Source organism: Megascapheus bottae, chromosome 31, assembly GCF_031878675.1.
Source record: "Megascapheus bottae isolate mThoBot1 chromosome 31, mThoBot2.hap1, whole genome shotgun sequence".
Classification (NCBI taxonomy): Eukaryota; Metazoa; Chordata; class Mammalia; order Rodentia; family Geomyidae; genus Megascapheus; species Megascapheus bottae.
The window spans coordinates 1,919,814-1,942,594 of record NC_143539.1 but is presented as its reverse complement, the minus strand read 5'-3'; the positions used below and the strand labels follow the sequence as shown (position 1 = coordinate 1,942,594).

General features: G+C 57.4%; 2 protein-coding genes across 2 annotated transcripts; both read right to left on the bottom strand.

Annotated features, from left to right (window-relative positions):
* Positions 1-5,920: 5,920 nt before the first annotated feature.
* Klk4 (kallikrein related peptidase 4) lies at positions 5,921-8,539 on the bottom strand. Its single transcript, XM_090322713.1, has 5 exons — positions 8,470-8,539; positions 7,087-7,273; positions 6,676-6,926; positions 6,442-6,578; positions 5,921-6,266 (listed from the first exon to the last, which is right to left on the bottom strand). The coding sequence occupies exons 1-5, from the start codon at positions 8,531-8,533 to the stop codon at positions 6,114-6,116; spliced, it is 792 nt and encodes a 263-aa protein (XP_090178839.1). The 5' UTR covers positions 8,534-8,539; the 3' UTR covers positions 5,921-6,113.
* An 8,775-nt stretch (positions 8,540-17,314) lies between these two features.
* On the bottom strand, positions 17,315-20,949 carry Klk5 (kallikrein related peptidase 5). Its single transcript, XM_090321970.1, has 5 exons — positions 20,871-20,949; positions 20,031-20,310; positions 19,243-19,499; positions 18,996-19,129; positions 17,315-17,467 (listed from the first exon to the last, which is right to left on the bottom strand). Exons 1-5 carry the CDS (start codon positions 20,947-20,949, stop codon positions 17,315-17,317), a joined length of 903 nt encoding a protein of 300 aa, XP_090178096.1.
* Between the last annotated feature and the right edge of the window lie 1,832 nt (positions 20,950-22,781).

Below are 22,781 nucleotides of genomic sequence, written 5' to 3'. Positions count from 1 at the left end.
ACTGATTTTCTAGTTTTGTCATTTTGCCTTTGAAACTAGTCCTGGTGTCTGTCTGTCTATCTGTCTGTCTGTCTCTCTTTGTCTGTTTCTCTCATGGGAGTCCTGTGGCTTGAACTCAGGCCTGGGTGCCATCTCTTAGCTTTTTCCCTTAAGGCTGATGCTCAACCTCTGGGCCATATCTCTATGCATTCCAGCTTTTTGGTGGTTCACTGCTGATAAGGATCTCATGGACTTCCTTCCCTGGTTGGCTTTGAACCATGGTCCTCAGATCTTAGCCCTGAGTAGCTAGGATTACAGGTGTGAGGTATGAGTCAGGGGTGCCCAGTTTACTTTTTTAATTTTTTTGTCAGTTGTGGGAACTGAACTTGGACTGGGCACTGCCCCTGAGCTCTTCAGCTCAAAGCTAGCGCTTTACCCCTTGAGCCAGCCCTTGAGCTAGTGATTAATTGGAGATAAAAGTCTCACAGACTTTAATGCCTGGGCTGGCTTTGAACTGTGATCTTCAGAACTGAGCCTCCTGAGTGGCTAGGATTACAGGTGTGAGCCACCGTGCCCAGCCCCAGTTTACTTAAACATTTTTTATCTCTCTCTGTCTCTCTCTGTCTCTCTCTGTCTCTGTCTGTCTGTCTGTCTCTCTCTCTCTTGTGTTTCTCTCCTCTACTTTTATCCCCTCTGCCTGTCTCTGTCCCATCTCTTTGTATATGTCCCCCATCTCTGTAGTGTGGTGGTGTGGTTAGGGTCTTGCCCAGTTCAGGACCTGTAGAAGAGCTTGGTGAACCGGCTCTGAAGTTCATGGTCAGCCAGCCTCGAGTCTCAGCAGTGGAGAGCCTGGTGTCTGCACTGGGGGGGTCTGAGGTTTGGGGTCCTCACTGCACTCTAGACCAGATGTCAGCAGGCATTTACCGTCAAAATGCAGAGAGTAATTCTGTTTGGTTTTTGCGGGCCAGACAGTTTCTGCTGTAATTCCCTCCCCGCTGCCCTCCAGGCGAGAACACAACCACAGCTGCCACCCAAATGAGCACCTGGCCCCGACAGAGCACCTTTGTTTACCCCAAAGGTGGCAGTGAGGGTCTAGCCCTTGGGGGTGGCCTTTGCCCGGGGTCAGCAGGTGGATCTGCCCGGGGGGGGGGGGGGGGGGGGGGGGAGGCATCTGGTTGGGGTCCCGGGGCCAGCCTCGGGTCCGGCACAGGGAAGTGGGTCTGAGGCTGAGTGGGGGGAGCCGAGTCTCGAGTCTGGAGATGAGGTCCACGTAGGGAGTTGTGGGTGCTGACAGGACTCCCTCGCTGACTGGCACTTTGTGAACCGTTGGAAGGTTCTAGAAGGTCACTGGGAACCACTGGGTCCCCCGAGGGATTCTGTGCTGGCAACTTGTCCCGATGCAGGCGGGGGGTTTAGGGGACAGGCAGAGGGACGATGGGAGCGACACAGGGGTGGAGGGTATCAGCTCCACTCTCCCATCCAGTCCATCCTAAGACCAATAGATGGCAATTGGACGATTCTGATTCCAAATAGTGTAATGATGACGTCTACACAAAAGCAGATGAAATGTGATGACACACACTAAATTATAAAATAAAAATATTAAATTCTATTACAATTAGATGACAGATTTTAAATTTATTTTAATTGTATATGCGTGTCTTTTTCATGCTACTAAAGGATTCTTTGTCTTTTTGGTCGTCCTGAGGCTTGAACTCAGGGCCTGGGCCCAGTCCTTGGGCTTTCCTCAAGGCTAGGGCTCTACCACTTGAGCCACAGCACCACTCACAGCCCTTTTTTTCTGTGTGTGTGATACTGAGGAATCAAACCCGGGTCTTCGTGCATGCTAGGCAAGCTCTCTACCACTAGGCCAAACTCCTGCCCCTCTTTTTTGGTGCCAATCTTGGGGTTTGAACTGAGGACCTGAGCACTGTCCTTGAGCTTTTTTGTTGTTCAGGGCTGGTACTCTGCCGCTTGACCCACATCTCCACTTCGGCTTTTTGCTGGTTCACTGCCATAAGAGTTGCAGAGACTTTCCTGCTTGGGCTGGCTTTGAACTGTGATCCCCAGATCTCAGCCTCCTGAGTGGCTAGGATGACAGCCCATTCTCTGCAAGATCTGCTTGAGGTTTCTGGTGCCGCTGTCATGCGGGCCTGGTGGCAGATTGGCTCCACTCTTGATGTCCTACGTCTCATTCTCCTCTGGGAGCTGGGGGTTTTCCTCAGTGTAGCAGAGGCTGTTCCTGTCACCTGCATCCCAAGGGGCTTGGGGGGCTCTGATGAAACGCATGTCCATGGAGACTGAGATGGGGACAGGGAGCTCAGAGCCTCGCACCTGCCTGGGGCTGTGGGTTCCAGACAGGGAGCCTGGAGACACAGCGGGGTGCAGCCACCAACAAACACAGGGGGCAGGCCCCGAAAGATGGACTTGTGGTATTAAAAAACAGAGGTAGAGAAAGAGAGGAAGAAGAGAGAGAGGGAGAGAGGAGAAAGAGGAAGAGAGAGAAAAGGAGAGAGAGAGATCTAAACTGCCCAAGATGGAAGTACCTTCTAGCTTGTTAAAACTCAGCACATTATCATTATCTGTGGCCGCCTTTCCACGCACGGCATCACCCACGTGGACTCCCCACCCCTAATTATAACTCACCTCTGGTGACCCACCCAGCCCCGTCTCCACCCTCCCAGTCTCGGTAACAACCACCTCACCCCTGGCTTCTGTGAGCCGACATGTTTCTGAGGTCCACACGAGCGAGGTCATCTGAGTCCGGCTGTGACCATGACACTCAGCCTTCTGTCCCAGCAGCTGTCGAAGATGGCTGGATTTCCCACACTTTTCCCTGGTTATTGATCAGGGGCTCCCCAAACGTTCTGCCCCTCTTTCTGCTTGTCAGGAATTAGTGTTTTCCGTGGTCACACCCCAGATTTTTCTTACGAGATATAGTCATGCATATTTTTTTTGTGCCCAGCTGTTTCCCCAAACGATGAAAGACATTAAAATGAATTAATTCTGATCAATTTTTCCAACTGTTATTTTCCAGTGTTGAATTTTTTTATATTGCCTTTTCTTTCTTTCTTTTTTTTAAACTGAAGCCAAACATGCTGGTTCCTGACTATAATCTCAACTCTAAGGAGGCAGAGACAGGAGGGTCTCGAGTCTGAGGCCAGCCTGGGCTATATCATAAAAGCCTGACTCTAAAAGCCCGAAGCAGAACAAAACAGAGCTTCAAGTTACATTCACACGGCATAAAATTAATTGTGAAATTGTATACTTGCCCGTCCTTAGTGCATTAACATTGTAGTGTAGCCATGACCTCTTTTCTGGTTTTCCTAATTGCTGCTGTGAATCTGGCTGCTTTCCTAATTGCTTTCTTGCAGATGGTTAGGCCCTAAGTTCTTACTTCTTTTAGCATCTTCTCTTTATGGTGTCTAGACAAGGATGCTCATTAACATCTTACTCAAAATGCAGCCCAGAGACACATTTCCCAGCAGGTCATTATTATTCTTCGTGTTGTTTTTCTCTCTTCTCTGTCCTCCCTTCTGGGGGGGGGGGCATTTCTCTGTCCTCTCATTCTGTCTCCCAAATGTGTTCTATCCCTCTCACGTTGTTTATCTTCTTCTCTCCCTGTGCATTTTGGATAATTTCTTCTATGTCATTAATATTCTTTTCATCCTGGTCTAACACGGTCTTCACTATTTTGCTAGGCTTTAAAGGAAAAGTGCAAGCATATGTGAAATCTAGATTTTGCTTGTTAACTAGAGATCAAATTTGTTCAGATTTCCCTGATGCTCTCAGCTTCTCCTTCTGCTTCTTCTTCTTCCTCTTTTCTCCTCCTTCCTCTTATCTCCTTGCAATCTAATCATGCCTGACTTATTTTGTTGAGATGGAGGTCTCAAAAAGTTTTTTTTTTTGTTTTTGGTCAGGATGAATATCAAATTGTGATCCTTCCAATCTCTACAATCTCTACCTTCTCAGTAGCTAGGGTTACAGGCATGAGCCACTGTACCCAGTGTGCTTGTTCTTTCTGAAATGTAAATGTTACCATTCAATAGTTAGGGATGTTACTTGGGCTCATGGTATTAGAGGGTTTGGCCCATGGTCACCTGGCTTCTTTGGACGGTGAGGCCAGGCTGGACTCTGTTGTGGGGAGAGTGAAGGCAAATTCCAACTGCTTCCCTGATGGCAGCCAGGAAACAGAGCGCAGGGGCGGGGCTTGGCGCTCCTCCCTCCAGGCCTCACTTCCTGGTTTGTACCACTTTCCAATAACACCTCTGATATATAAACTCAGCAGTGAATGATACCAGCACATCTCCAGAGTCACAGCTCAACACCACGTTGGGAACCGAGATTTCATCCTCTGAACCTTTGGGGAGGGGCTTTTTGACTGAAACCACCACAAGCACCCCGTCATTATCAATTTCAGAAAATCTTTATGCTGTGCCCTTTACAGCAGTCACTCCACCCTCTCCACTCCTTCATCCCTGGAAATCACCAGCCTGTCAGTCTCTATGGGTTTTTCTATTGAGGGAATCATACAATACACATGTTGTTTGGTGTTTGAGTTCTTACAATTGGCATCAATTTTTCTACATTTATCTATGGTCAACATTTCATTGCTTTGTTGATTTATTGTTTTTTTTTGTGGCACTGGAGTTTGAACTCAGGACTTTGTACTCGCTAGGCAGGCACACTACCACTTGAGGCCTGGTCTCCAGCCCTTTTTGCTTTGGTTCTTTTAGAGTCTTGCCTTTCTCCCAGCCTGTGTGTGGACTATGATTCTCTATCTGAGCATGCACCAGCTTCATTTGCCTTTTGTGACTGAATATCCCATTGTTTGGGCCTGGCATTATTCATTTATGCAGTTTACTGCTTTGGGGACTGGGAGTTTGGCCTAGTGGTAGAGTGCTCGCCTAGCATGCATGAAGACCAAGGTTTGATTCCTCAGTACCACATACATAGAAAAAAGCTGGAAGTGGTGCTGTGGCTCAAGTGATAGAGCTCTAGCCTTGAGAAAAGTCCAAGGACAGTGCTCAGGCCCTGAGCTCAAGCCCAGGACTGGCAAAAAAAAAAGTTTATTGTTTTGGGCTGTTGGGATAGTTGTTATTAAATGCTTCTTTAAACGTAGATATGCACATATATATATATATATATTTCTCTGTAGTCTTAATCTCTAAGCACATACATTATAGATGTCAAGATCTTTCTTTCTTTCTAGTCGTGGGGCTTGAACTCAGGGCCTTAGCACTGTCCTTAGGCTTTTCTTAAGGCTAGCACTCTGCCACTTGAGCCACAGCACCATTTCCAACTTTTTCTATATATGTGGTACCAAGGAATTGAACCTGGGTCTTCATGCATGCTAGGCAAGCACTCTACCACCAGGCCAAACTCCTGGCCCTTTACTTCTTTATTTTGTGCTTGTACTGGGGCTTGAATATAGGGCCTGGGTGCCATTCCTGAGCTTTTCTACTCAAGGCTAGCACTCTACCACTTGGACCACGGCTACACTTCTGGCTTTTTTATTGGTTAGTTGGAGATAAGAGTCTTGTGGACTTTCTTGTCTGGGCTATGAGCCTTGATTCTCAGATCTCAGCCTTCTGAGTACTGGATTGCAGGTGTGAGCCACAGCACCCAGCAGCATGAGTCTGTGTGTACAGGAGTGGAAATCTGTTTGAGACGGGGACAGCACATTTCGTTCTATGTCTGGAAATGTCTGGATAGCTTGTCTTCTATATTTCTGCATCTTCTCTGTGGTCTTAGGAGAAAGGATCCGAGACTTGGAATGGAGACGGGAAAGAGGCTGCACACACACACACACACACACACACGCACGCACGCACCGTGTTTTTCTCACACTTTCATTTCTGTTATTGCTGGGAAGGCATCCCCTCCCCCAAAAAAAAATAAAAGAAAGAAAAAGGTGAAAAGTCAACTTTATGGCGCAAGTCCAGCTCAACTGAGGCCAGTAGGGGGCAGTATGTACAGGAAGGGACTCGGTGCCACTGGACTCCTGCCCCTGAGGGAAGAGGCCTGGGCTCCCTCCAGGAAGTGGCTAAGGTGTGGGTTCTTGGGGTGCAGAGGGGGCTGGGTGGCCCTTCAGCAGGACCGACAGGGGGTGACTCGGGCGGGGGTCTCTGGGACTAACTGGTCAGGATGGTTGCTGTGATCCAGCTGGTGAACTTGCACAGATTTGTGTAGACACTTGGTATCCTGGGCTGGCCGCACTTGTCCAGTCCCAAAGACACGAGGCCCTGCAGGGATCGGTTGCAGACTATGGGCCCCCCAGAGTCACCCTGCAAGGGAGAGAGGGGGGAGGGAGGAAGAGAGAGACTCAGGACTCGAGACACGGAGAGCAGGCGCTACCTGAGGAATCCAAGGGGAACCAAACGACCTTGGGAGAGGCAAAGGCAGAACACAGAGAGCCCAACCCAGGCCGAGGCCCCGTCCGCCCTCCGCGGCCGCTCTCACGTTGCAGGAGTCCTTGCCGTCGGGGCCTCCCCCGGCACAGAACATGCTGTAGTGGTAGACGGGCGAGAAGACCTCCTGGCACCGCTCCTCGGGCACCACCGTGATGTTCACACACTGGAGCCGGTTGGGCAGTCTGCCTGGGAGCAAGAGCTGGGGGGGTCAGGCCCTTCCCGGCTGGTAGGGGAGATCCCCCCCCCCCCCGGCGGGCGGACGGCCCCGGGCCAGCTCACCCACCGTTCCTCAGCAGACCCCAGCCGGAGACCAGGCAGGATTCCCCGGGGGTGGGGCACTGCGAGGCCACAGCTATACTCCGGATGGTGCTGGACTCCACCACCGACTCGTTCAACTTGATGAGCATCAGGTCGTTGGCCAGGAAAGGGTGGTTGTAGTCCGGGTGCTGGATGGAGAGGGAGGCCTCCAGCTTCCTGCTGCCCGGCTCCTGCTCGGCCTCCAGGTTGTGCAGGCCCAGCCCTATGGTGTAGGAGCTGAGGGCCAGGGCGCCCGTGAGGTCTTTTGCAGCCCCCACCCCGCGCCCTCCCGCGGCCACCCGGGGAGCGGCCCAGCCCCTGGTCCAGGCTCAGCCCCCACGGCAACCACCCACGGGGGCCGCGGAGCCTGGACGCCTGCGGGCCCCGCCCCGCCCACCTCTGCATGCAGTGAGCGGCCGACAGCACCCACTGCGGATGCACCAGGACGCCCGAGCAGAAGAATTCGTCATCGGCGAACAGAGCTGCCTGCCAGGGCTGCGAGTAGGGGCTGCAGTCCTCCCCGTTGATGATCCGGCCGTGGCTGTGCCTTTGGGAGGCGAGAGACCCTGGGGGCGGAGTCAGAGCTGGGGGCGGGGCCGGAGCCCGGGGGCGGAGTCAGAGCTGGGGGAGGGGCCGGAGCCCGGGGGCGGAGTCAGGGCTGGAGGCAGGGCCGGGACCCTGGGGCTGAGTCAGAACTGGGGGGGGCCGGAACCCGGGGGCGGAGTTAGAGCTGGGGGAGGGGCCGGGACCCGGGGGCGGAGTCAGAGCTGGGGGCGGGGCTGGGACACTGGGGCAGAGTCAGGACTGTGATGCGGGGGGCGGAGTCAGGGCTGGGGGCGGGGCTGGGACTCCGGGGGTGGGGTTAGGGCTGGGGGCGTGGCTGGGAACCAGGGCAGAGTCAGGGCTGGGGGTGCGGCTGGGACCAGGAGACTGTCAGGGCTGGGGGACCCGGGATCCGGGGACTCGGGGACCCGGGGCTGAGTCAAGGCTGGGGCCGGGCCAGGACTGGGGCTGGAAGCCGTTCAGAAAGCAGGCTCAGCGTTCCCGGGGTGGGGCCAAGGCTGAGTCCCGCCCAGTAGGGGGGTCCTGGGCTGCAGGGCGGGGTCTCAGTGCAGGGATGCGGGGTCTCAGGGGCCAGGGCTGCCGGGGCCGGGCCAGGTCTGGGGAAGACTCGAGGCAGCACCAGGGCTTTCGGGGCCCAGTGTGGGTGCCGTGGGGTGGCCAGGGCCTTGGGGGCCATGACAGGAGCTGGGGGAGGACTGGAGGGTGGGGATTACTGTTTAGAGCCCCCCTGAGTGGGGGGAGCCTTAGGGAACATGACCAGCCCAGGCTCAGTTCAGGGCTGGACAGGTTGGGGCGTCAGGCCGGGTCCCTCGGGAGAGTTAAAGCTCAACGGGGGTGGGGGGATTTAAGCCTGGGAGCCAAGACGAGCCCTGTGCTGGAGGAGGGGCCGAGCTTGGGGGGGCGCCGTCCTCAGGACCCCACCCTGCCCTGCTCACCCAGACTGGAGCCGAAACCAAGACCCGGCTGCCAGGGTGTCAGACTGGAGACCCAGGAAGCAGGCCCAGGCCCGGCAGCCCGCAGCCCCCTGGCCCCCAGGCCCCTCAGTGGTGTCTTCATCTGGCCCTGACCCCCAGCGCTCAGAAGACCCACGGGACAGCACAGCCTGTCGCCCACCACCCAGCATCACTATCACACGCGTGACCCCGACACTGTCTCCAACTGCACCTGAACATTTGCGAGCCCCGCCCAGGCCTCCGGCAGACACACACACCCCTACCTGTGACCCCAAAGAGGATGTACCCCACAAGCCAGCCCCAGGGGCTTCTGGTGGAGACCATCATGTCAGAACCTGGAAATAAGAACAGGGTCCTGGAGTGAGCCTGGAGGCCTTCGCCCTGCTTCTCTGTCCCCTTATGACCCCTGGGGGGCTAGGAGCCTCCACTGCCCCCACTCCTACAGAAGGGGCTGGGGACGGAGAGAGGGGGAGAGGGAAGGAGGGACTTAGAGAAAGAGGGGGGAAGAGAGGGAGGAGATAGAAGGAGAGATGGAGAAAGAAAGGGAGGGAGAGAGAAAATGAGGAAGGGAGATAAGGAGAGAGGAAGAGAATGAGCAGGAGATAAGGAGAGGGGAGAGAGAATGAGAGGGGGATAAGGAGAGAGGGGGGAGAGGCAGAGACAGGGAGGAGAGGAGAGGGAGAGGAAGGCTGTCCCAGCATGTCCATCTCTCTGTTCCCAGAGCAGAGTGGGGGTGACAGAGCCCTGGAGTCAGGGCACCAGGAGATTCGCTCAGAAATGCAGAGACAGAGACAGAGCTCAGAGAGAGCTGGGACAGACCCTGGAGCGAGAGCTGCGGACCCACCGGGTGACAGGTGAGGAGCAGAGCCGGGGGCCTTCTCAGTCCCCAGTGCAGGGAGCCGGGCGGTGCCGCAGACCCGCGGCTCTCAGCGCTGCCACTGGGCTCTGAACCCCTGCTGGGTCCGCAGGGGCCTGGCTTATAAACCCCACCGCAGGGCTGGGCTGCCACCAGGTGGCGACCGGGGGCCCAGGGGCTGGAAGCGGGGATCCAGAGCCTGGGCCCACACCCAGCCTCCACTCTGCAGATTTCCTCCTCCTCCTCCTCCTCCTCCTCCTCCTCCTCCTCCTCCTCCTCCTCTTCCTCCTCCTCCTCCTCCCCTCCTCCTCTTTTCATTCTCTTTTTCCTCTTCCCCTCCTTCTCTTGCCTCTTCTTGCTTTAATCCTCCTCTCATCTCTTCCTCTCTCCTCCATTTTCTCCTCCTCCTCCCCCTCCTCCCTACCTACCACCTCCTTTTCTGTCTTCTTTTCCCTCAGGTTCCTTATCCTTCTCCCCCTCCCTCCCTCTCTTCCCCATCCATCTCATTCTGGGTCTCTCTCTCTCTCTCTCTCTCTCTCTCTCTCTCTCTCGCTCTCTCTCTCTCTCTGCCGTTCTGTGCCTGGATATCTCTGTCTCTCTCCTCCATCTTTATCTCTGCTTTCTTTTCTCTCCCTTTCTCCCCCTTGGCCCTGCTTTCTCCTCCACCTTGTCTGAGTTTGGGTCCTGTCCGTCCTGTGCTCCTCCTTGGCATCCCGGGCTCCCTGGGGTGACAGATCCTACTGAGGAGGGTGGGTGGAGGCGGCTGATGCCTGCTGTGACCAGGTTGGGGTGCAGTGGACTGTGGAGGAGACCAGGCAGCTGAAGGACGGAGCCAGGACTGGGCGCTGGCCCTGGGCCTGCGCCTCTGGCTGTGTGGAACTGAGGTGGGGGAGGTGAGCTGGCCTTGTCGCAGACACAGGATAGAGTCAGGGGAGCAGAGGCCCCGGAGCAGCCGCCGACAGGGCCTCCCGCACCTGAGGGCCCTGAGCCAGGCTGGGCCAGCCACCAGAGAGCCACCCGGCCACCTGCCTGGGCCCAGGGAAGCCCTGGGAAGCCCCGGGGCAGCTGCACGTCAGGCTGAAGGACAGTCAAAGCCAAAGACAGGCGACACCCCTGTTGTACTGGTGATGAGAAGCCCGTGGGACAGATGGCCTGGGAGAGAAGTACAGGTAAGAACTCCCGAAGCCGGGGCCAGTGATTCCCGGTGGGTCCAACCCAGGACGGGGTGATCATTTCGGGGTCCCCTCCAGAAGTGAGGAGGAGGGAAGAGAAAGAAAGGGAATCGCAGAGAGAATCTTGAGGTTCCCGTAACCTGAGAAAGGGGGTGGCCCCCAGAGCCCTGGCCTTCTAGACAGAGAGGCGGGACAAGGACACAGCCATTAAAGTGGTCCTGGTGTATGGAGGCTTCAGTCCTGGCTTCTGGAAGGTTCCAGAGAAGCTGCATGGCTGCCCTCACTGGACAGAAGGGGTCATCACTGCCTCAAGGGAGGCCTCACCCCGGGAGGCTCCTGTCCCGCTGGGGCCCCTGGGTCACAGAGACGTCATCCATCTGCCTTGACGCGCTGCATTCCAAAGTGCTCGCAAAGTGTCTGCAGAGAATGGCTCAGAGCAAAGGCACGTGTGTGTGTGTGTGTGTGTGTGTGTGTGTGTGTGTGTGTGTGCGAGAGAGAGAGAGAGAGAGAGAGAGAGAGAGAGAGAGAGAGAGAGAGAGAGAGAGAGAGAGAGAGACAGCGCCACCTTACAGACCTCAGTGGACAATCAGAGGCTAGAGTCTAATAGCGCCACCATGTGGACATCAGGGGGCTCGCAGGGGGGAACCAGAGGCTGTGGATCATCAGCGCCACCTTGTGGACACCAGGAGACTTGCAGGGGGAAACCAGAGGCTGTGGATCATCAGCGCCACCTTGTGGACACTAGGGGACTTGCAGGGGGAACCAGAGGCTGTGGATCATCAGCGCCACCTTGTGGACACTAGGGGACTTGCAGGGGGAACCAGAGGCTGTGGATCATCGGCGCCACCTTGTGGACACCAGGAGACTTGCAGGGGGAACCAGAGGCTGTGGATCATCAGCGCCACCTTGTGGACACCAGGAGACTTGCAGGGGGAAACCAGAGGCTGTGGATCATCAGCGCCACCTTGTGGACACTAGGGGACTTGCAGGGGGAACCAGAGGCTGTGGATCATCAGCGCCACCTTGTGGACACCAGGGGACTTGCAGGGGGAAACCAGAGGCTGTGGATCATCAGCGCCACCTTGTGGACACTAGGGGACTTGCAGGGGGAACCAGAGGCTGTGGATCATCGGCGCCACCTTGTGGACACCAGGAGACTTGCAGGGGGAACCAGAGGCTGTGGATCATCAGCGCCACCTTGTGGACACTAGGGGACTTGCAGGGGGAAACCAGAGGCTGTGGATCATCAGCGCCACCTTGTGGACACTAATGCGACTCAAGAAGAACCCAGAGGCTGCAGTTTGACAGTGCTGCTTACTGGGGATCGGGAGGGAGATTCTCAGGAGAGAATCAGAAGCTGTGATCTGAATTTTCTACTTCATGAACTCACGTGGGAAAACCAAAGACTGCAGGCTGGAACTCAGAGGACTCTCAGGGAGACAACTAGAGGATGTAGTCTGAAAGCACCACCTCGTGGACACCGAGGAATTTGCAGGAGAGAGCAAGAGGCCGCGGCCCCGCAGCGCCACCTCGTGGAGACCGGGGGACTCGCAGGGGAGAGCGGATCGCCCAGGGCACACACTCCACCCCTTGCGGCGCCTGCTCAAGTACTGGCTGGGCAGCCACGCCGCGGAGCGCGGACGCCAGCGGGAGGGGGCACGGGACGCTCAGAGGCAGCGGCTCAGGCTGGCGACCCGGAGGCCACGCAATGACAAAGCCCTCTGCACCCCAGGGCCCTGGCAACTCGGTCATTCAGCTGGGCAAGTGGTCATCATACACTCACCCTGCATTCCCTGCTCTCCTGTGCTCCACCCCCCTGCTCTCCTGTGCTCCACCTCCCTGCTCCCCTGTGCTCCACCTCCCTGCTCTCCTGTGCTCCACCTCCCTGCTCTCCTGTCCTCCACCCCCCTGCTCTCCTGTGCTCCACCTCCCTGCTCTCCTGTGCTCCACCTCCCTGCTCCCCTGTGCTCCACCTCCCTGCTCCCCTGTGCTCCACCTCCCTGCTCCCCTGTGCTCCACCTCCCTGCTCCCCTGTCCTCCACCTCCCTGCTCCCCTCTGCTCCACCCCCTGCTCTCCTGTGCTCCACCTCCCTGCTCTCCTGTGCTCCACCTCCCTGCTCTCCTGTGCTCCACCTCCCTGCTCTCCTGTGCTCCACCTCCCTGCTCTCCTGTCCTCCACCCCCCTGCTCTCCTGTGCTCCACCTCCCTGCTCTCCTGTGCTCCACCTCCCTGCTCCCCTGTGCTCCACCTCCCTGCTCCCCTGTGCTCCACCTCCCTGCTCCCCTGTGCTCCACCTCCCTGCTCCCCTGTCCTCCACCTCCCTGCTTCCTGTGCTCCACCTCCCTGCTCCCCTGTGCTCCACCTCTCTGCTCCCTTGTCCTCCACCTCCCTGCTTCCTGTGCTCCACCTCCCTGCTCCCCTGTGCTCCACCTCCCTGCTCCCCTGTGCTCCACCTCCCTGCTCCCCTGTGCTCCACCTCCCTGCTCCCCTGTGCTCCACCTCCCTGCTCCCCTGTGCTCCACCTCCCTGCTCCCCTGTGCTCCACCTCCCTGCTCCCCTGTCCTCCACCTCCCTGCTCCCCTCTGCTCCACCTCCCTGCTCTCCTGTGCTCCACCTCCCTGCTCCCCTGTCCTCCACCTCCCTGCTCCCCTCTGCTCCACCTCCCTGCTCTCCTGTGCTCCACCTCCCTGCTCCCCTGTGCTCCACCTCCCTGCTCCCCTGTCCTCCACCTCCCTGCTCTCCTGTGCTCCACCTCCCTGCTCCCCTGTGCTCCACCTCCCTGCTCCCCTCTGCTCCACCTCCCTGCTCCCCTGTGCTCCACCTCCCTGCTCTCCTGTGCTCCACCCCCCTGCTCCCCTCTGCTCCACCCCCTGCTCTCCTGTGCTCCACCTCCCTGCTCTCCTGTGCTCCACCTCCCTGCTCTCCTGTGCTCCACCTCCCTGCTCCCCTGTGCTCCACCCCCCTGCTCTCCTGTGCTCCACCCCCCTGCTCTCCTGTGCTCCACCCCCCTGCTCTCCTGTGCTCCACCTCCCTGCTCCCCTGTCCTCCACCTCCCTGCTCCCCTGTGCTCCACCCCCCTGCTCTCCTGTCTTCCACCTCCCTGCTCCCCTGTGCTCCACCCCCTGCTCCCCTGTGCTCCACCCCCCTGCTCTCCTGTCTTCCACCTCCCTGCTCCCCTGTGCTCCACCTCCCTGCTCCCCTGTGCTCCACCTCCCTGCTCTCCTGTGCTCCACCTCCCTGCTCCCCTGTCCTCCACCTCCCTGCTCCCCTGTGCTCCACCCCCTGCTCTCCTGTGCTCCACCCCCCTGCTCTCCTGTGCTCCACCTCCCTGCTCCCCTGTCCTCCACCTCCCTGCTCCCCTGTGCTCCACCCCCTGCTCTCCTGTGCTCCACCCCCCTGCTCTCCTGTGCTCCACCCCCCTGCTCCCCTCTGCTCCACCCCCTGCTCTCCTGTGCTCCACCTCCCTGCTCTCCTGTGCTCCACCTCCCTGCTCTCCTGTGCTCCACCTCCCTGCTCTCCTGTGCTCCACCCCCCTGCTCCCCTGTGCTCCACCCCCTGCTCCCCTGTGCTCCACCTCCCTGCTCCCCTCTGCTCCACCCCCTGCTCTCCTGTGCTCCACCTCCCTGCTCTCCTGTGCTCCACCTCCCTGCTCTCCTGTGCTCCATCTCCTTGCTCTCTTGTGCTCCATCTGTTGTGCCCAAAGTTCCCAATCCCCCCGAAAGACCACCAGAGTCCATGACCAATGCAAGCAACAAAGAGCCGTTTATTAGCAAGCTCGAGCTTGGTCCTCCGGGCCTTAGAAGCCAGTGACGCTTGGAGGCTCCAAGTACAGAATTAACACAGCTTTTTTAGTGCAGAATAAACACATTTTAGTTTTCAATCTCACAGCCTCATGTTTTAGTTGACTCCTACACAGAGACATTTCACAATGTTTTAAGTTACGGTTTCCCACAGATGTTTAGTCTTAGGTGTCCTTGCTGGCTGTGGGACACAGCTGCTTCCTAGAGATGACCTTTGAATGTCCTTGCCAGCTGTCTGAGAAGACATCTGATGGAACCTCCTACAGCTCTCCAGGGATTTCTCAGAACTTTATACAATGGAGACTGGGTAACAATACCTTTTTCCTCAAGTTCATTGGACTTCAAAATTAATTTAGGCCTCACACATCTCCCTGCACCCCGGTCCTGTGTTTCAGAGGTCACCGCAGCTCTGAGCTGTGCCAGCCGCGTTTCCATCCTGGTCTGGGTCTGGCTGTGTCCACCTCAGCATATGCCCCAGGTCCCTAGCCGGCGTGTCAGCCTCTTTGGGTTCCAGGCTCAGGAATCACTGAGTCACCGGGCGTGTGGCTGCTGCTTTAATCCAGCCCCTGGGTCCTGCTTGCACCTGGCAGAACTAGAATGCGCGGTTCGTCCTGACCCCTGCATCTGGGCTCTTCTGGCCACACCTGAATCCCGTGAGTGGCCGGTTAGCATTTGGGGTTCTGTTTGCAAGTTGCCCATGCTTACACTTCTCTTGGTTTTGATAAAGACACTGCTCTCTTTTTCTTTTCTTATTAACCCCTAGTTGTTCTGCGTATTGTTTCTTTGTCCATTTTAGTATCACAGATCACTTTCTCACTGCCATTTGCCTTCAGCCTCTCACCACCCAGCCTCCCAACCATTTTATTTGTAGTCTGTGTTTTGGACAGAGTCTCACTGACTTTTAACTTTGCCTGAGCTGGCTTTCAACTCATAATCCTCCTGCATCCACCTCCTAAGTGGCTGGGATTACAGGATGGGGCCACCACACCCAGCCTGATTTGTGCTGTTGGCATCTTAAGAAACCTTCCCTGTTTCACAGTTCCTTGCTTTTTCCTCCCCCAGGTCTCGGCGTTTATCTTTCACGTCAAGGTCACTCATTCAGCCTGGGTCCAGCATGGCCTGGGTCCAGGGAACCCTGGTAAGATGAGATCCCTGGTCTCTCTACCACCAGGTCTGCTCTTCCCATCCTGAATGAGCTGAGGGCTATGACGCCATCCTGGCCGAGTCTGGCTGAGCCTTCTCTCTCTGGCCGCCTGGGCCTCCTGGCACTGGCTTCACCTCTGCTTTAGACATGGATTTTGTTCTGCAGCTGCAGAGAGTGTCTGCGAGGCAGGAAGCTTGCTTCTTGCACCAGCACCGGGTGTGTCTCCTGCACACGTGAGTCAGCGTGCAGGCCGGCGCTGTCCTCCCTCAGCCAACCCAACCTCCCCACTTCTGGAACTATCCCTAGCACCACAGAAGACACATCCTCATCCTGAAAATGGAAATCCACTCAAGGTTTCAGCTTGGTGTTTGGTTTCTAGAAACTTCCCTTCCCACGCCAGCCTCTTTTGGTCAGCCCTAGGGACAGGACGGCCAGCTGGCCTCGCCAGACACTCCAGACTTTGTTCTTCCATCAGCAGGAACGTGAGCTGTGCTCTGATGGCACAACCATCGCAAGCTCGTCTTCTGTTCTCACCGTGCAGGCGCCTGGCCCAGCTTTCTACGTGCAAAGAGAGCAGAAGTGTGACCACTGCCCTTTGTCTTCTCTCAGTAACTTGGAAAACTCCAAGGAAATAGTGGGCTGACTTCAACCCACCGCAATTGCTTAGCCATGGGGGAGGTGGGGACCAAGAGTCTGACCATCTGAGGCCAGCCAGGGAAACAGATTGGAGACCCCATCTCAACAGAACGGTCTGGGTGTGCTGGGGCTTTCCTGTCACCCTGGCCGTGGTGGGCAGTTTTTCAAATGACAATGACACCACAGATGCTTCTTGACCTGTGCGCTTCACCTTTGCAGCTGGCGCGGCTCCTCTACTCAGTGCTTCTGTCTCGCCAGGGTAGGGGCTCTAGCACTTGAGCCACGTCTTCAGTACTTTAGGTATTTTTCAAATAAAATCTTGTGTGTGTGTGCGTGTGTGTGCACAGAAACCTGTCTAACTCCTGTGTTTTCCTCAGCTTCCCGGTTTCCACAGAAAATCATAAGGTTTTTGTTGTTGTAATTTGTTTGTTTGTTTGTTTTAGAATCACAGGCCTTTTGTGAAAGCCACTCACTAAGTGCCTTTCTTTTTCGGGGTCCCTGTCACAAAAACGGAGGTTCTTTATTGACATAATGTTATATTATGTAGCTCGATACGTATCTATGACATACAAAGTCTCAGCTTATTATTTTTTTCCAGTCCTGGGCTTGGACACTGTCCTTGGGCTTTCTCAAGGCTAGAGCTCTAGCACTTGAGCCTCAGCACCACTTCCAGCTTTTTCTGTGTATGTGGTACCCAGGAATCGAACCTGGGTCTTTGTGCATGCTAGGCAGGCACTATACCACTAGGCCAAACTCCCGGCCATCTCAGCGTAATTTTAATTATGTTCTAAAATTTATGTGCAAGTGATTGTATATAGAGATTCCCTTCTTGAATACTTGTTTGTTAAACACGGCATTTCAAATAGGATGTAAAAAATTAGTGTTGATAAAATCTTAAAAAAGAAAAAAGGAGGGTCTTACAAGGTGAATGTTTTAGCAAGGTTTAGTAAAAACAGAGCTAACGTAGGGAGAAATAGGAGCGAGCGAGCGAGAGAGAGAGAGAGAGAGAGAGAAACATTTCCTGTTCCTTGTGCAGAAAATGGGAGCCTAAGAATTTATCTGTAGGCTGGGCGCAGTGGCTCACACCTGTAATCCTGGCTACTTAGGAGGCTGAGATACGAGGACCGTGGTTCAAAGCCAGCCTGGGCAGAAAAGTCTGTGGGACTCTTTTCTCCAACTACCCACTCAAAAGCCAAAAGCGGCACTGTGATAGAGAATGAGCCTTGAGCAGAAGGACCCAGGCAGCACCCCAGGCCTGGAGGCACAGCCAAGGAGGACTCACACACAGGGGCTGCTTCTCTTCAGGCCATTTATTGCGAGGACACGAATGTGGGTGTTGGCTGCAGAGAAGACTGGGCTTGGATCTTGAGGGTGACACTCGGGAGATTGTCACAACTCTGCCTGGGGCGCTCTAGAAATTGTCTCAGGATCCAGCTGAGAGGCAGGGCCCAGGCCCCGTGTGTGTGTGGGGGGGGCCTGACTCAGGGGCCCTAGGGAGGCTCAGTTTGACTTGATGGTGTCATCAATCCATTTGCTGAATCGGCAGAGATTGGTGTAAACGCCAGGCTTGTTGGGCTTGGCACAGGGGAAGTCGCCCCAGGACACAAGACCCTGGAGATTGCCATTGCAAACCACAGGTCCTCCAGAATCACCCTGCGGGGGGAGGGGGGGGCAGGAGGCAGGAGGGGGGCAGGAGGGGGGCAGGAGGCAGGAGGGGGGCAGGAGGGGGCAGGAGGGGGGCAGGAGGGGGCAGGAGGGGGGCAGGAGGGGGGCAGGAGGGGGGCAGGAGGCAGGAGGGGGGCAGGAGGCAGGAGAGGGCAGGAGGGGACAGGAGGGGGGCAGGAGGCAGGAGGGGGGCAGGAGGGGGCAGGAGGGGGGCAGGAGGGGGGCAGGAGGCAGGAGGGGGCAGGAGGGGGGGGCAGGAGGGGGGCAGGAGGCAGGAGGGAGGGGCGCAGACAGAGGCACAGAGGCAGCGCGGGGAGAGGGCAGGCACACCAAGACCCCCACAAGAGGCAGCGGGTAAAGGGAGGACACAGAGGGGGGAGGAGTCAGTAACCTTCCACCCCAGGTGTGTGGGGAGGGCAGATCCGGGGCTGGAACTCAAGGACTGGAGCCCCACACATGCTATGCAGATGCCCCATCTGACCACGCCCACGGCAGTGACACGCCACGCCCACCACAGCACCGCTGGCCCCGCCCCTGGCCCCGCCCCCGCCCACAGCCCCGCCCCTGGCCTCACTCTGCAGCCCCTTTTGGTTTAGTTAGGTAGGGTAGGGTTTCCCGCTTTGGGCTTCAGACAGGGAGCCTCCTGCGTATGTCTCTTTGAAAATACATAGACAAGGGCTGGGGTGGGGGAAGCCCTGGTCGATTCCTCAGTCCCACATACGCAGAAAAGGCTGGGAGTGGCGCGTGGCTCATGGGGTAGAGCTCTAGCCTTGAGCAAGAAGCTCAGGGACCCAGCCCAGGCCTGAGTTCAAGCCCCAGGACTGGCAAAAATAAAATAAAGTAGCGAGTGCTCTGTGAAGTTAGGTGCCCCTTAGACGTGGGGCCTCCTGTCCTCCCTTCTTCCTCTCCCGTCCTTTTCTCCTCCCCTCTAATCCTCTCTCCCTTCTCTCTGGTGCTTGGGGTCAGGGTCTTGGATATGCTGCACAGGTGCTCTGCCCCTGAACTCAGGGCCTTCCATTTGTTTTCTTTCTTTCTTTCTTTCTTTCTTTCTTTCTTTCTTTCTTTCTTTCTTTCATTTTTTTGAGAGTCCTGGTCTTGAACTCAGGGCCTGAGCACTGTCCTTGGACTTTCTCAAGGCTAGAGCTCTACCACTTGAGCCACAGCACCACTTCTGGCTTTTTCTATGCATGTGGTACCAAGGAATCGAACCTGGGTCTTCGTGCATGCTAGGCAAGCTCTGTACCGCTAGGCCACACTCCTGGCCTCCATTTGCTATTTTTCTGATAGGGTCTGGAATTTTTGTTTAGGGCTGGGTTACCACCTTCCTACTGGTATGGTAGGTGGCCTTGCAAGTGTTTTGCTTGCACTGGCTTTGAACCACAGTCCTCCCGAGTAGCTGAGATTGCAGGTGTAAGCCACCCCCGCCCCAGCCCCTCGTGTGATGCTTCTGTAGGATGGCGCTGCTCTGGAATGGGAAAGCAGCTTGGCTGTGCAGGATAAACATCGCCAGCCTCACCTGGCACGAGTCTCTGCCCACTTCATCGCCGGCACAGAACATGGTTTTGTCGATCTGTCCTGGGTAGGCGTCCTTACACCTGTCCTCACTGAGCACGGTGATATTCAGGCACTGGAGGGTCTTGGGGAAGCTGTCTGTGAGTCAGAAGCGCATGAGAGGCCGGGGGAGGGAGCGGTCGAGGGGGGGGAGGGTGTGGGGGTGTGGGAGGGAGCGGTTGGGGTGGGGCTGGGGGGAGCCCGGGACTCACTCTGGGGACTGGTGATGGTCCCCCAGCCGGACACCGTGCAAGTGGTCCCAGCAGAGGGACAGCGGGAGGTTATGTTGATGGGCCTGACAGAACGCGAGCACCGGATTTTCCTGTTCAGTTTGATGAGCATGACGTCGTTGGAGTGGCCCGGGTGGGAGTAGCCGGGGTGGGGGATGGCTCTGGCCCCCTGAAACATCTGCTGCCCGGCTTCGTAGACCGGGGACATGGAATGGTGGCCCAGGCGGACCCGATAAACCCTGGGGAAGGTGGTGTGGCTTACAGACAGCCCCGATGGGGCCCCAACCCCAGCTGGGACAGGACGGGCCCATCTCTGTCTCAGCCCCATGCCAATTCCCCCACCCAGAACCCTGAATTTCCACCAGAAGCTGTCAATCCTCAAACCACCCAGAGCCTCTATCTACCTCGGCACCCTACCCCAGCCTCAGCTCTGCCGTTACTCACACTCCCCCTCATTCCCACCTAGACCTCATCCCAGAGAGACCCCAACTCCAGTCCCCAACCCCCAGCCCAGCCCTGACCCTCACCCCAAGTCTTCCTCCATCCCAAGCCATCCCCAAACCCACACCCAACCACAGGCCACCTCCAACCCTTTCCGAACTTCCACTCTATGCACTGTTCCAGCCCCACCCCCACCCCTACCTTCACCCCACCCCATCTCCATCCCAAACCCCTCCACACTCCCGCACGCCCCCCCTCCTCTATCCACCACGCTCTCCCCCCAGGGTCCCCGCCCTCCCCTCCGGTGCCCTGCGGGCATGGTCACTCACGGCTTCCTGCAGTGGGCCGCCGTGAGCACCCACTGGGGGCTCACCAGCACCCCCCCGCAGTACAGCTTGTTGGGCCCCAGGAGCAGCGCAGCCTGCCATGGCTGGGTGTCCTTCTCACAGTCCGACCCGTTCACGATTCGGGAGCTGCTGCTGTCTGATCTGGACTCATCCCGGGCTTTGGCGTCCATGTCCCCGATGTCCCCACGGCCCCGGCTGCCCCCAGAGGCCTCCTTGTTGGAGGGGTTGTTGCAGGTGACAGCATCATTTGTAAGAACAGGCTCTGGGGGCAGAAAGTGGGTGGGGCTTGGACTGGGGGCGGGGCTTGAGGTCTCCAGGTGGGACCTGTCACACTTGTCTAGCTAGACCTCCTGTCACTGGTGCTGAGGGGCAAGAGCAGGGCTCAGGGGAAGGGGCGGGCGCCACCTCGCAGCCCCCTTCCTGCCCGCAGCCCCTGGCGCACAGGTGCAGACGGGTCACCCCTCCATGAAGCTCTGACCAGCCAGCCACGCGCACCCTGGGTCTTCCCAGCAGTGTCCCCGGGCTCCACGCACCGCTCGCGGCTGTGGCACCCGAAGACACCCAGGAGGAGATGGGGGCCCCAGACCCCGGCAGCCATGCGCGAGGCCACGTGGCCAGCCTGGCTATGAGGACTCCGCCGTGTTGGCACCACAGACGTGAGCCCACGTCGTGGCAGAGGTGCACAATCTGAAACGCACATCCTCGGTGACAGTCCCATGGGGAACACCCAGGGTCAGTGCCACAGGCCGTGCCCAGTCACTGGAGGTGAGAAGAGTCCCATACACACACACACACGCCCCTGCATGGCAGCCCACCAGTTACCTATGAACCCCAGAACCAGGGCTGTGACCACCACACCCAGCAGCCACATCCGGGAGGACCCCGCCGTCGTCGTCGCCATGGCCGCTGCGCCTGCTGGGGGACCGGAGGGCCAGGTGAGCCCCCAGCACATCACCCCGCCCCTCCCTGCCCCTGCCCTGATCCCCACACAGGCAGCACCCCACATTTCCACCACCAGCACGGACCCCGGGTCCAGGGGCTGAGGATGGAGGGCAGCCCCATCCAGTCCCCCCACAGGCCTGGCCTGTCCAGTCCCCGGGTCCCCAGGAAGTGGGTGGAACCAGGCCCCCAGCTCAGCTGCAGACGGCCAGGTCTTCCAAGCCTTCTCTCCCAGGCTGCGGCACCCAGCCTGGTTATAACCACAGGCCCGGGCCCTCCGGGGTGGGGAGGCCCCCACCCAGCCGGCCGCAGCACCTAGCAATCACTCCTCCAGCCCCCCCGACCCGAGTACCCCCACTGCTCCCGAACCAGCGGGAGCCACGCCCTCCCTCCCCACTTCCTCCTTGAGCTGTAGAGGATGGGGGGGAACCCCCTCCCCCCATTTGACCAGGGCTTCAGTCTCTTTCTCTCTCTCTCTCTCTCTCTCTCTCTCTCTCTCTCTCTCTCTCTCTCTCTCTCTCTCTCTCTCTCTCCCTCCCTCCCTCCCTCCTTCCCTCTCTCTCTCTCCATGTTCTTCCCTGCTTTTGAAACTCTTCTTCCTCTAATCTGAGGTTTGTCATTTTTCAATGGAGCCTTGCTGAGCCTGTGTCTGCCTCCCTGTCTCTGTCTCAGTCCTGTCTGTCTGTGTTCCCGTCCCTCTGTCCCTGTGTCTCCCTCACTGTCCTTCTGCGTGTGTGCGTCTTGCTGTCTGTCTTTGTGGACCTTCTGTGGTAGTTCCATCCACCCAATCTCCCTCCGAGAGTCTTTCCTGCGTCCTGTCCCTGTCTACCTTATGTTACAGCATTATATAAGAACCTTATAACCAGCTGAGTTTACACACACACACACACACACACACACGTACACACACACACCACACACACGCACACACACGCACACACACACCACACACACACACACACACACCAAGCCATCACCGCAGCCCAAATGGAGAGCAAATTCATCATCCCCTAGCCTGTCCTGGAGCCTCGTGTAAGTATGCAGCCCCTGCCAAGACCTCTTCTGTCTATTGCCCCCCACCTCTCCTCTCTGTGTCTCTGATTCTGATTCTCTGTCTGTCTGTCTGTCTCCATTTTCCTGTCTCCCTGACCATTTACAGAGAAACCCTCCAGTTCCCCCCCTCCTTGCCCCTCACCTGGGCCAGGCCACTGGGCAGAAGGAGGCAGAGACTCAGGCCGGGCCGGCACATCCCTTGGCTGGGCAGACACAGCTGGGCGTGGGCGCCGGAGCTGGGCAGGGCAACCTGTTGATAGAAAAGGAGGCCGAGAGCCAGAACAGGGGGCGGCAGCTCCTGGCCCCTTGGGAAATGGGGACACTGGGTGGGGATCCTGAAGGGTGGCTGGGCCCTCCCAGAGGTGGCTGTCTGGGGCCACCTCTCCTGGCCTCTGCCCCGTCCCATCCTCGCTCTCGTGCTCCTGGTCTCTGTCCTTGGTAGCCAGTGAAGCCTCCTATTTGTGTGTCCTGCGTGGGACACAGCTCTGTCGTGGGGAAGGTGACATGTCCAGGTTGGGTTCCTTCTCCCCAAGGGAAGGAGTGGGGTGCCAATCAGGGGTTCAGAACCCCAAGATTGGTTTGAATCTCCAGGGAGGAAACTATTCAAAATGCCAAAAAAAAAAAAAAAAAAAAAAAAACCAGCTTGGGCTGGTTTGGGCCACACCTTATCCCTTCTGCGGTGCTTTGTTTGTTTGTGTGACAGGGTCTTTCTGACTTAGCTGGCTTTGAACCTGCGATCTT

Excerpts from the sequence above, each read along its gene's own strand:
- Klk5 (XM_090321970.1), bottom strand. The coding sequence starts at position 20,949 with ATGGCGACGACGACGGCGGGGTCCTCCCGGATGTGGCTGCTGGGTGTG. Across the intron at positions 20,311-20,870 it reads CCTGGTTCTGGGGTTCATAG|AGCCTGTTCTTACAAATGAT; the intron begins GTAACTGGTGGG and ends TTCTGCCCCCAG. Across the intron at positions 17,468-18,995 it reads TGGGCAGAGACTCGTGCCAG|GGTGATTCTGGAGGACCTGT; the intron begins GTGAGGCTGGCG and ends CTCCCCCCGCAG.
- Klk4 (XM_090322713.1), bottom strand. The coding sequence starts at position 8,533 with ATGATGGTCTCCACCAGAAGCCCCTGGGGCTGGCTTGTGGGGTACATC. Across the intron at positions 6,927-7,086 it reads GCCGCTCACTGCATGCAGAG|CTCCTACACCATAGGGCTGG; the intron begins GTGGGCGGGGCG and ends CCTGGCCCTCAG. Across the intron at positions 6,579-6,675 it reads CTGGGGTCTGCTGAGGAACG|GCAGACTGCCCAACCGGCTC; the intron begins GTGGGTGAGCTG and ends TCTTGCTCCCAG.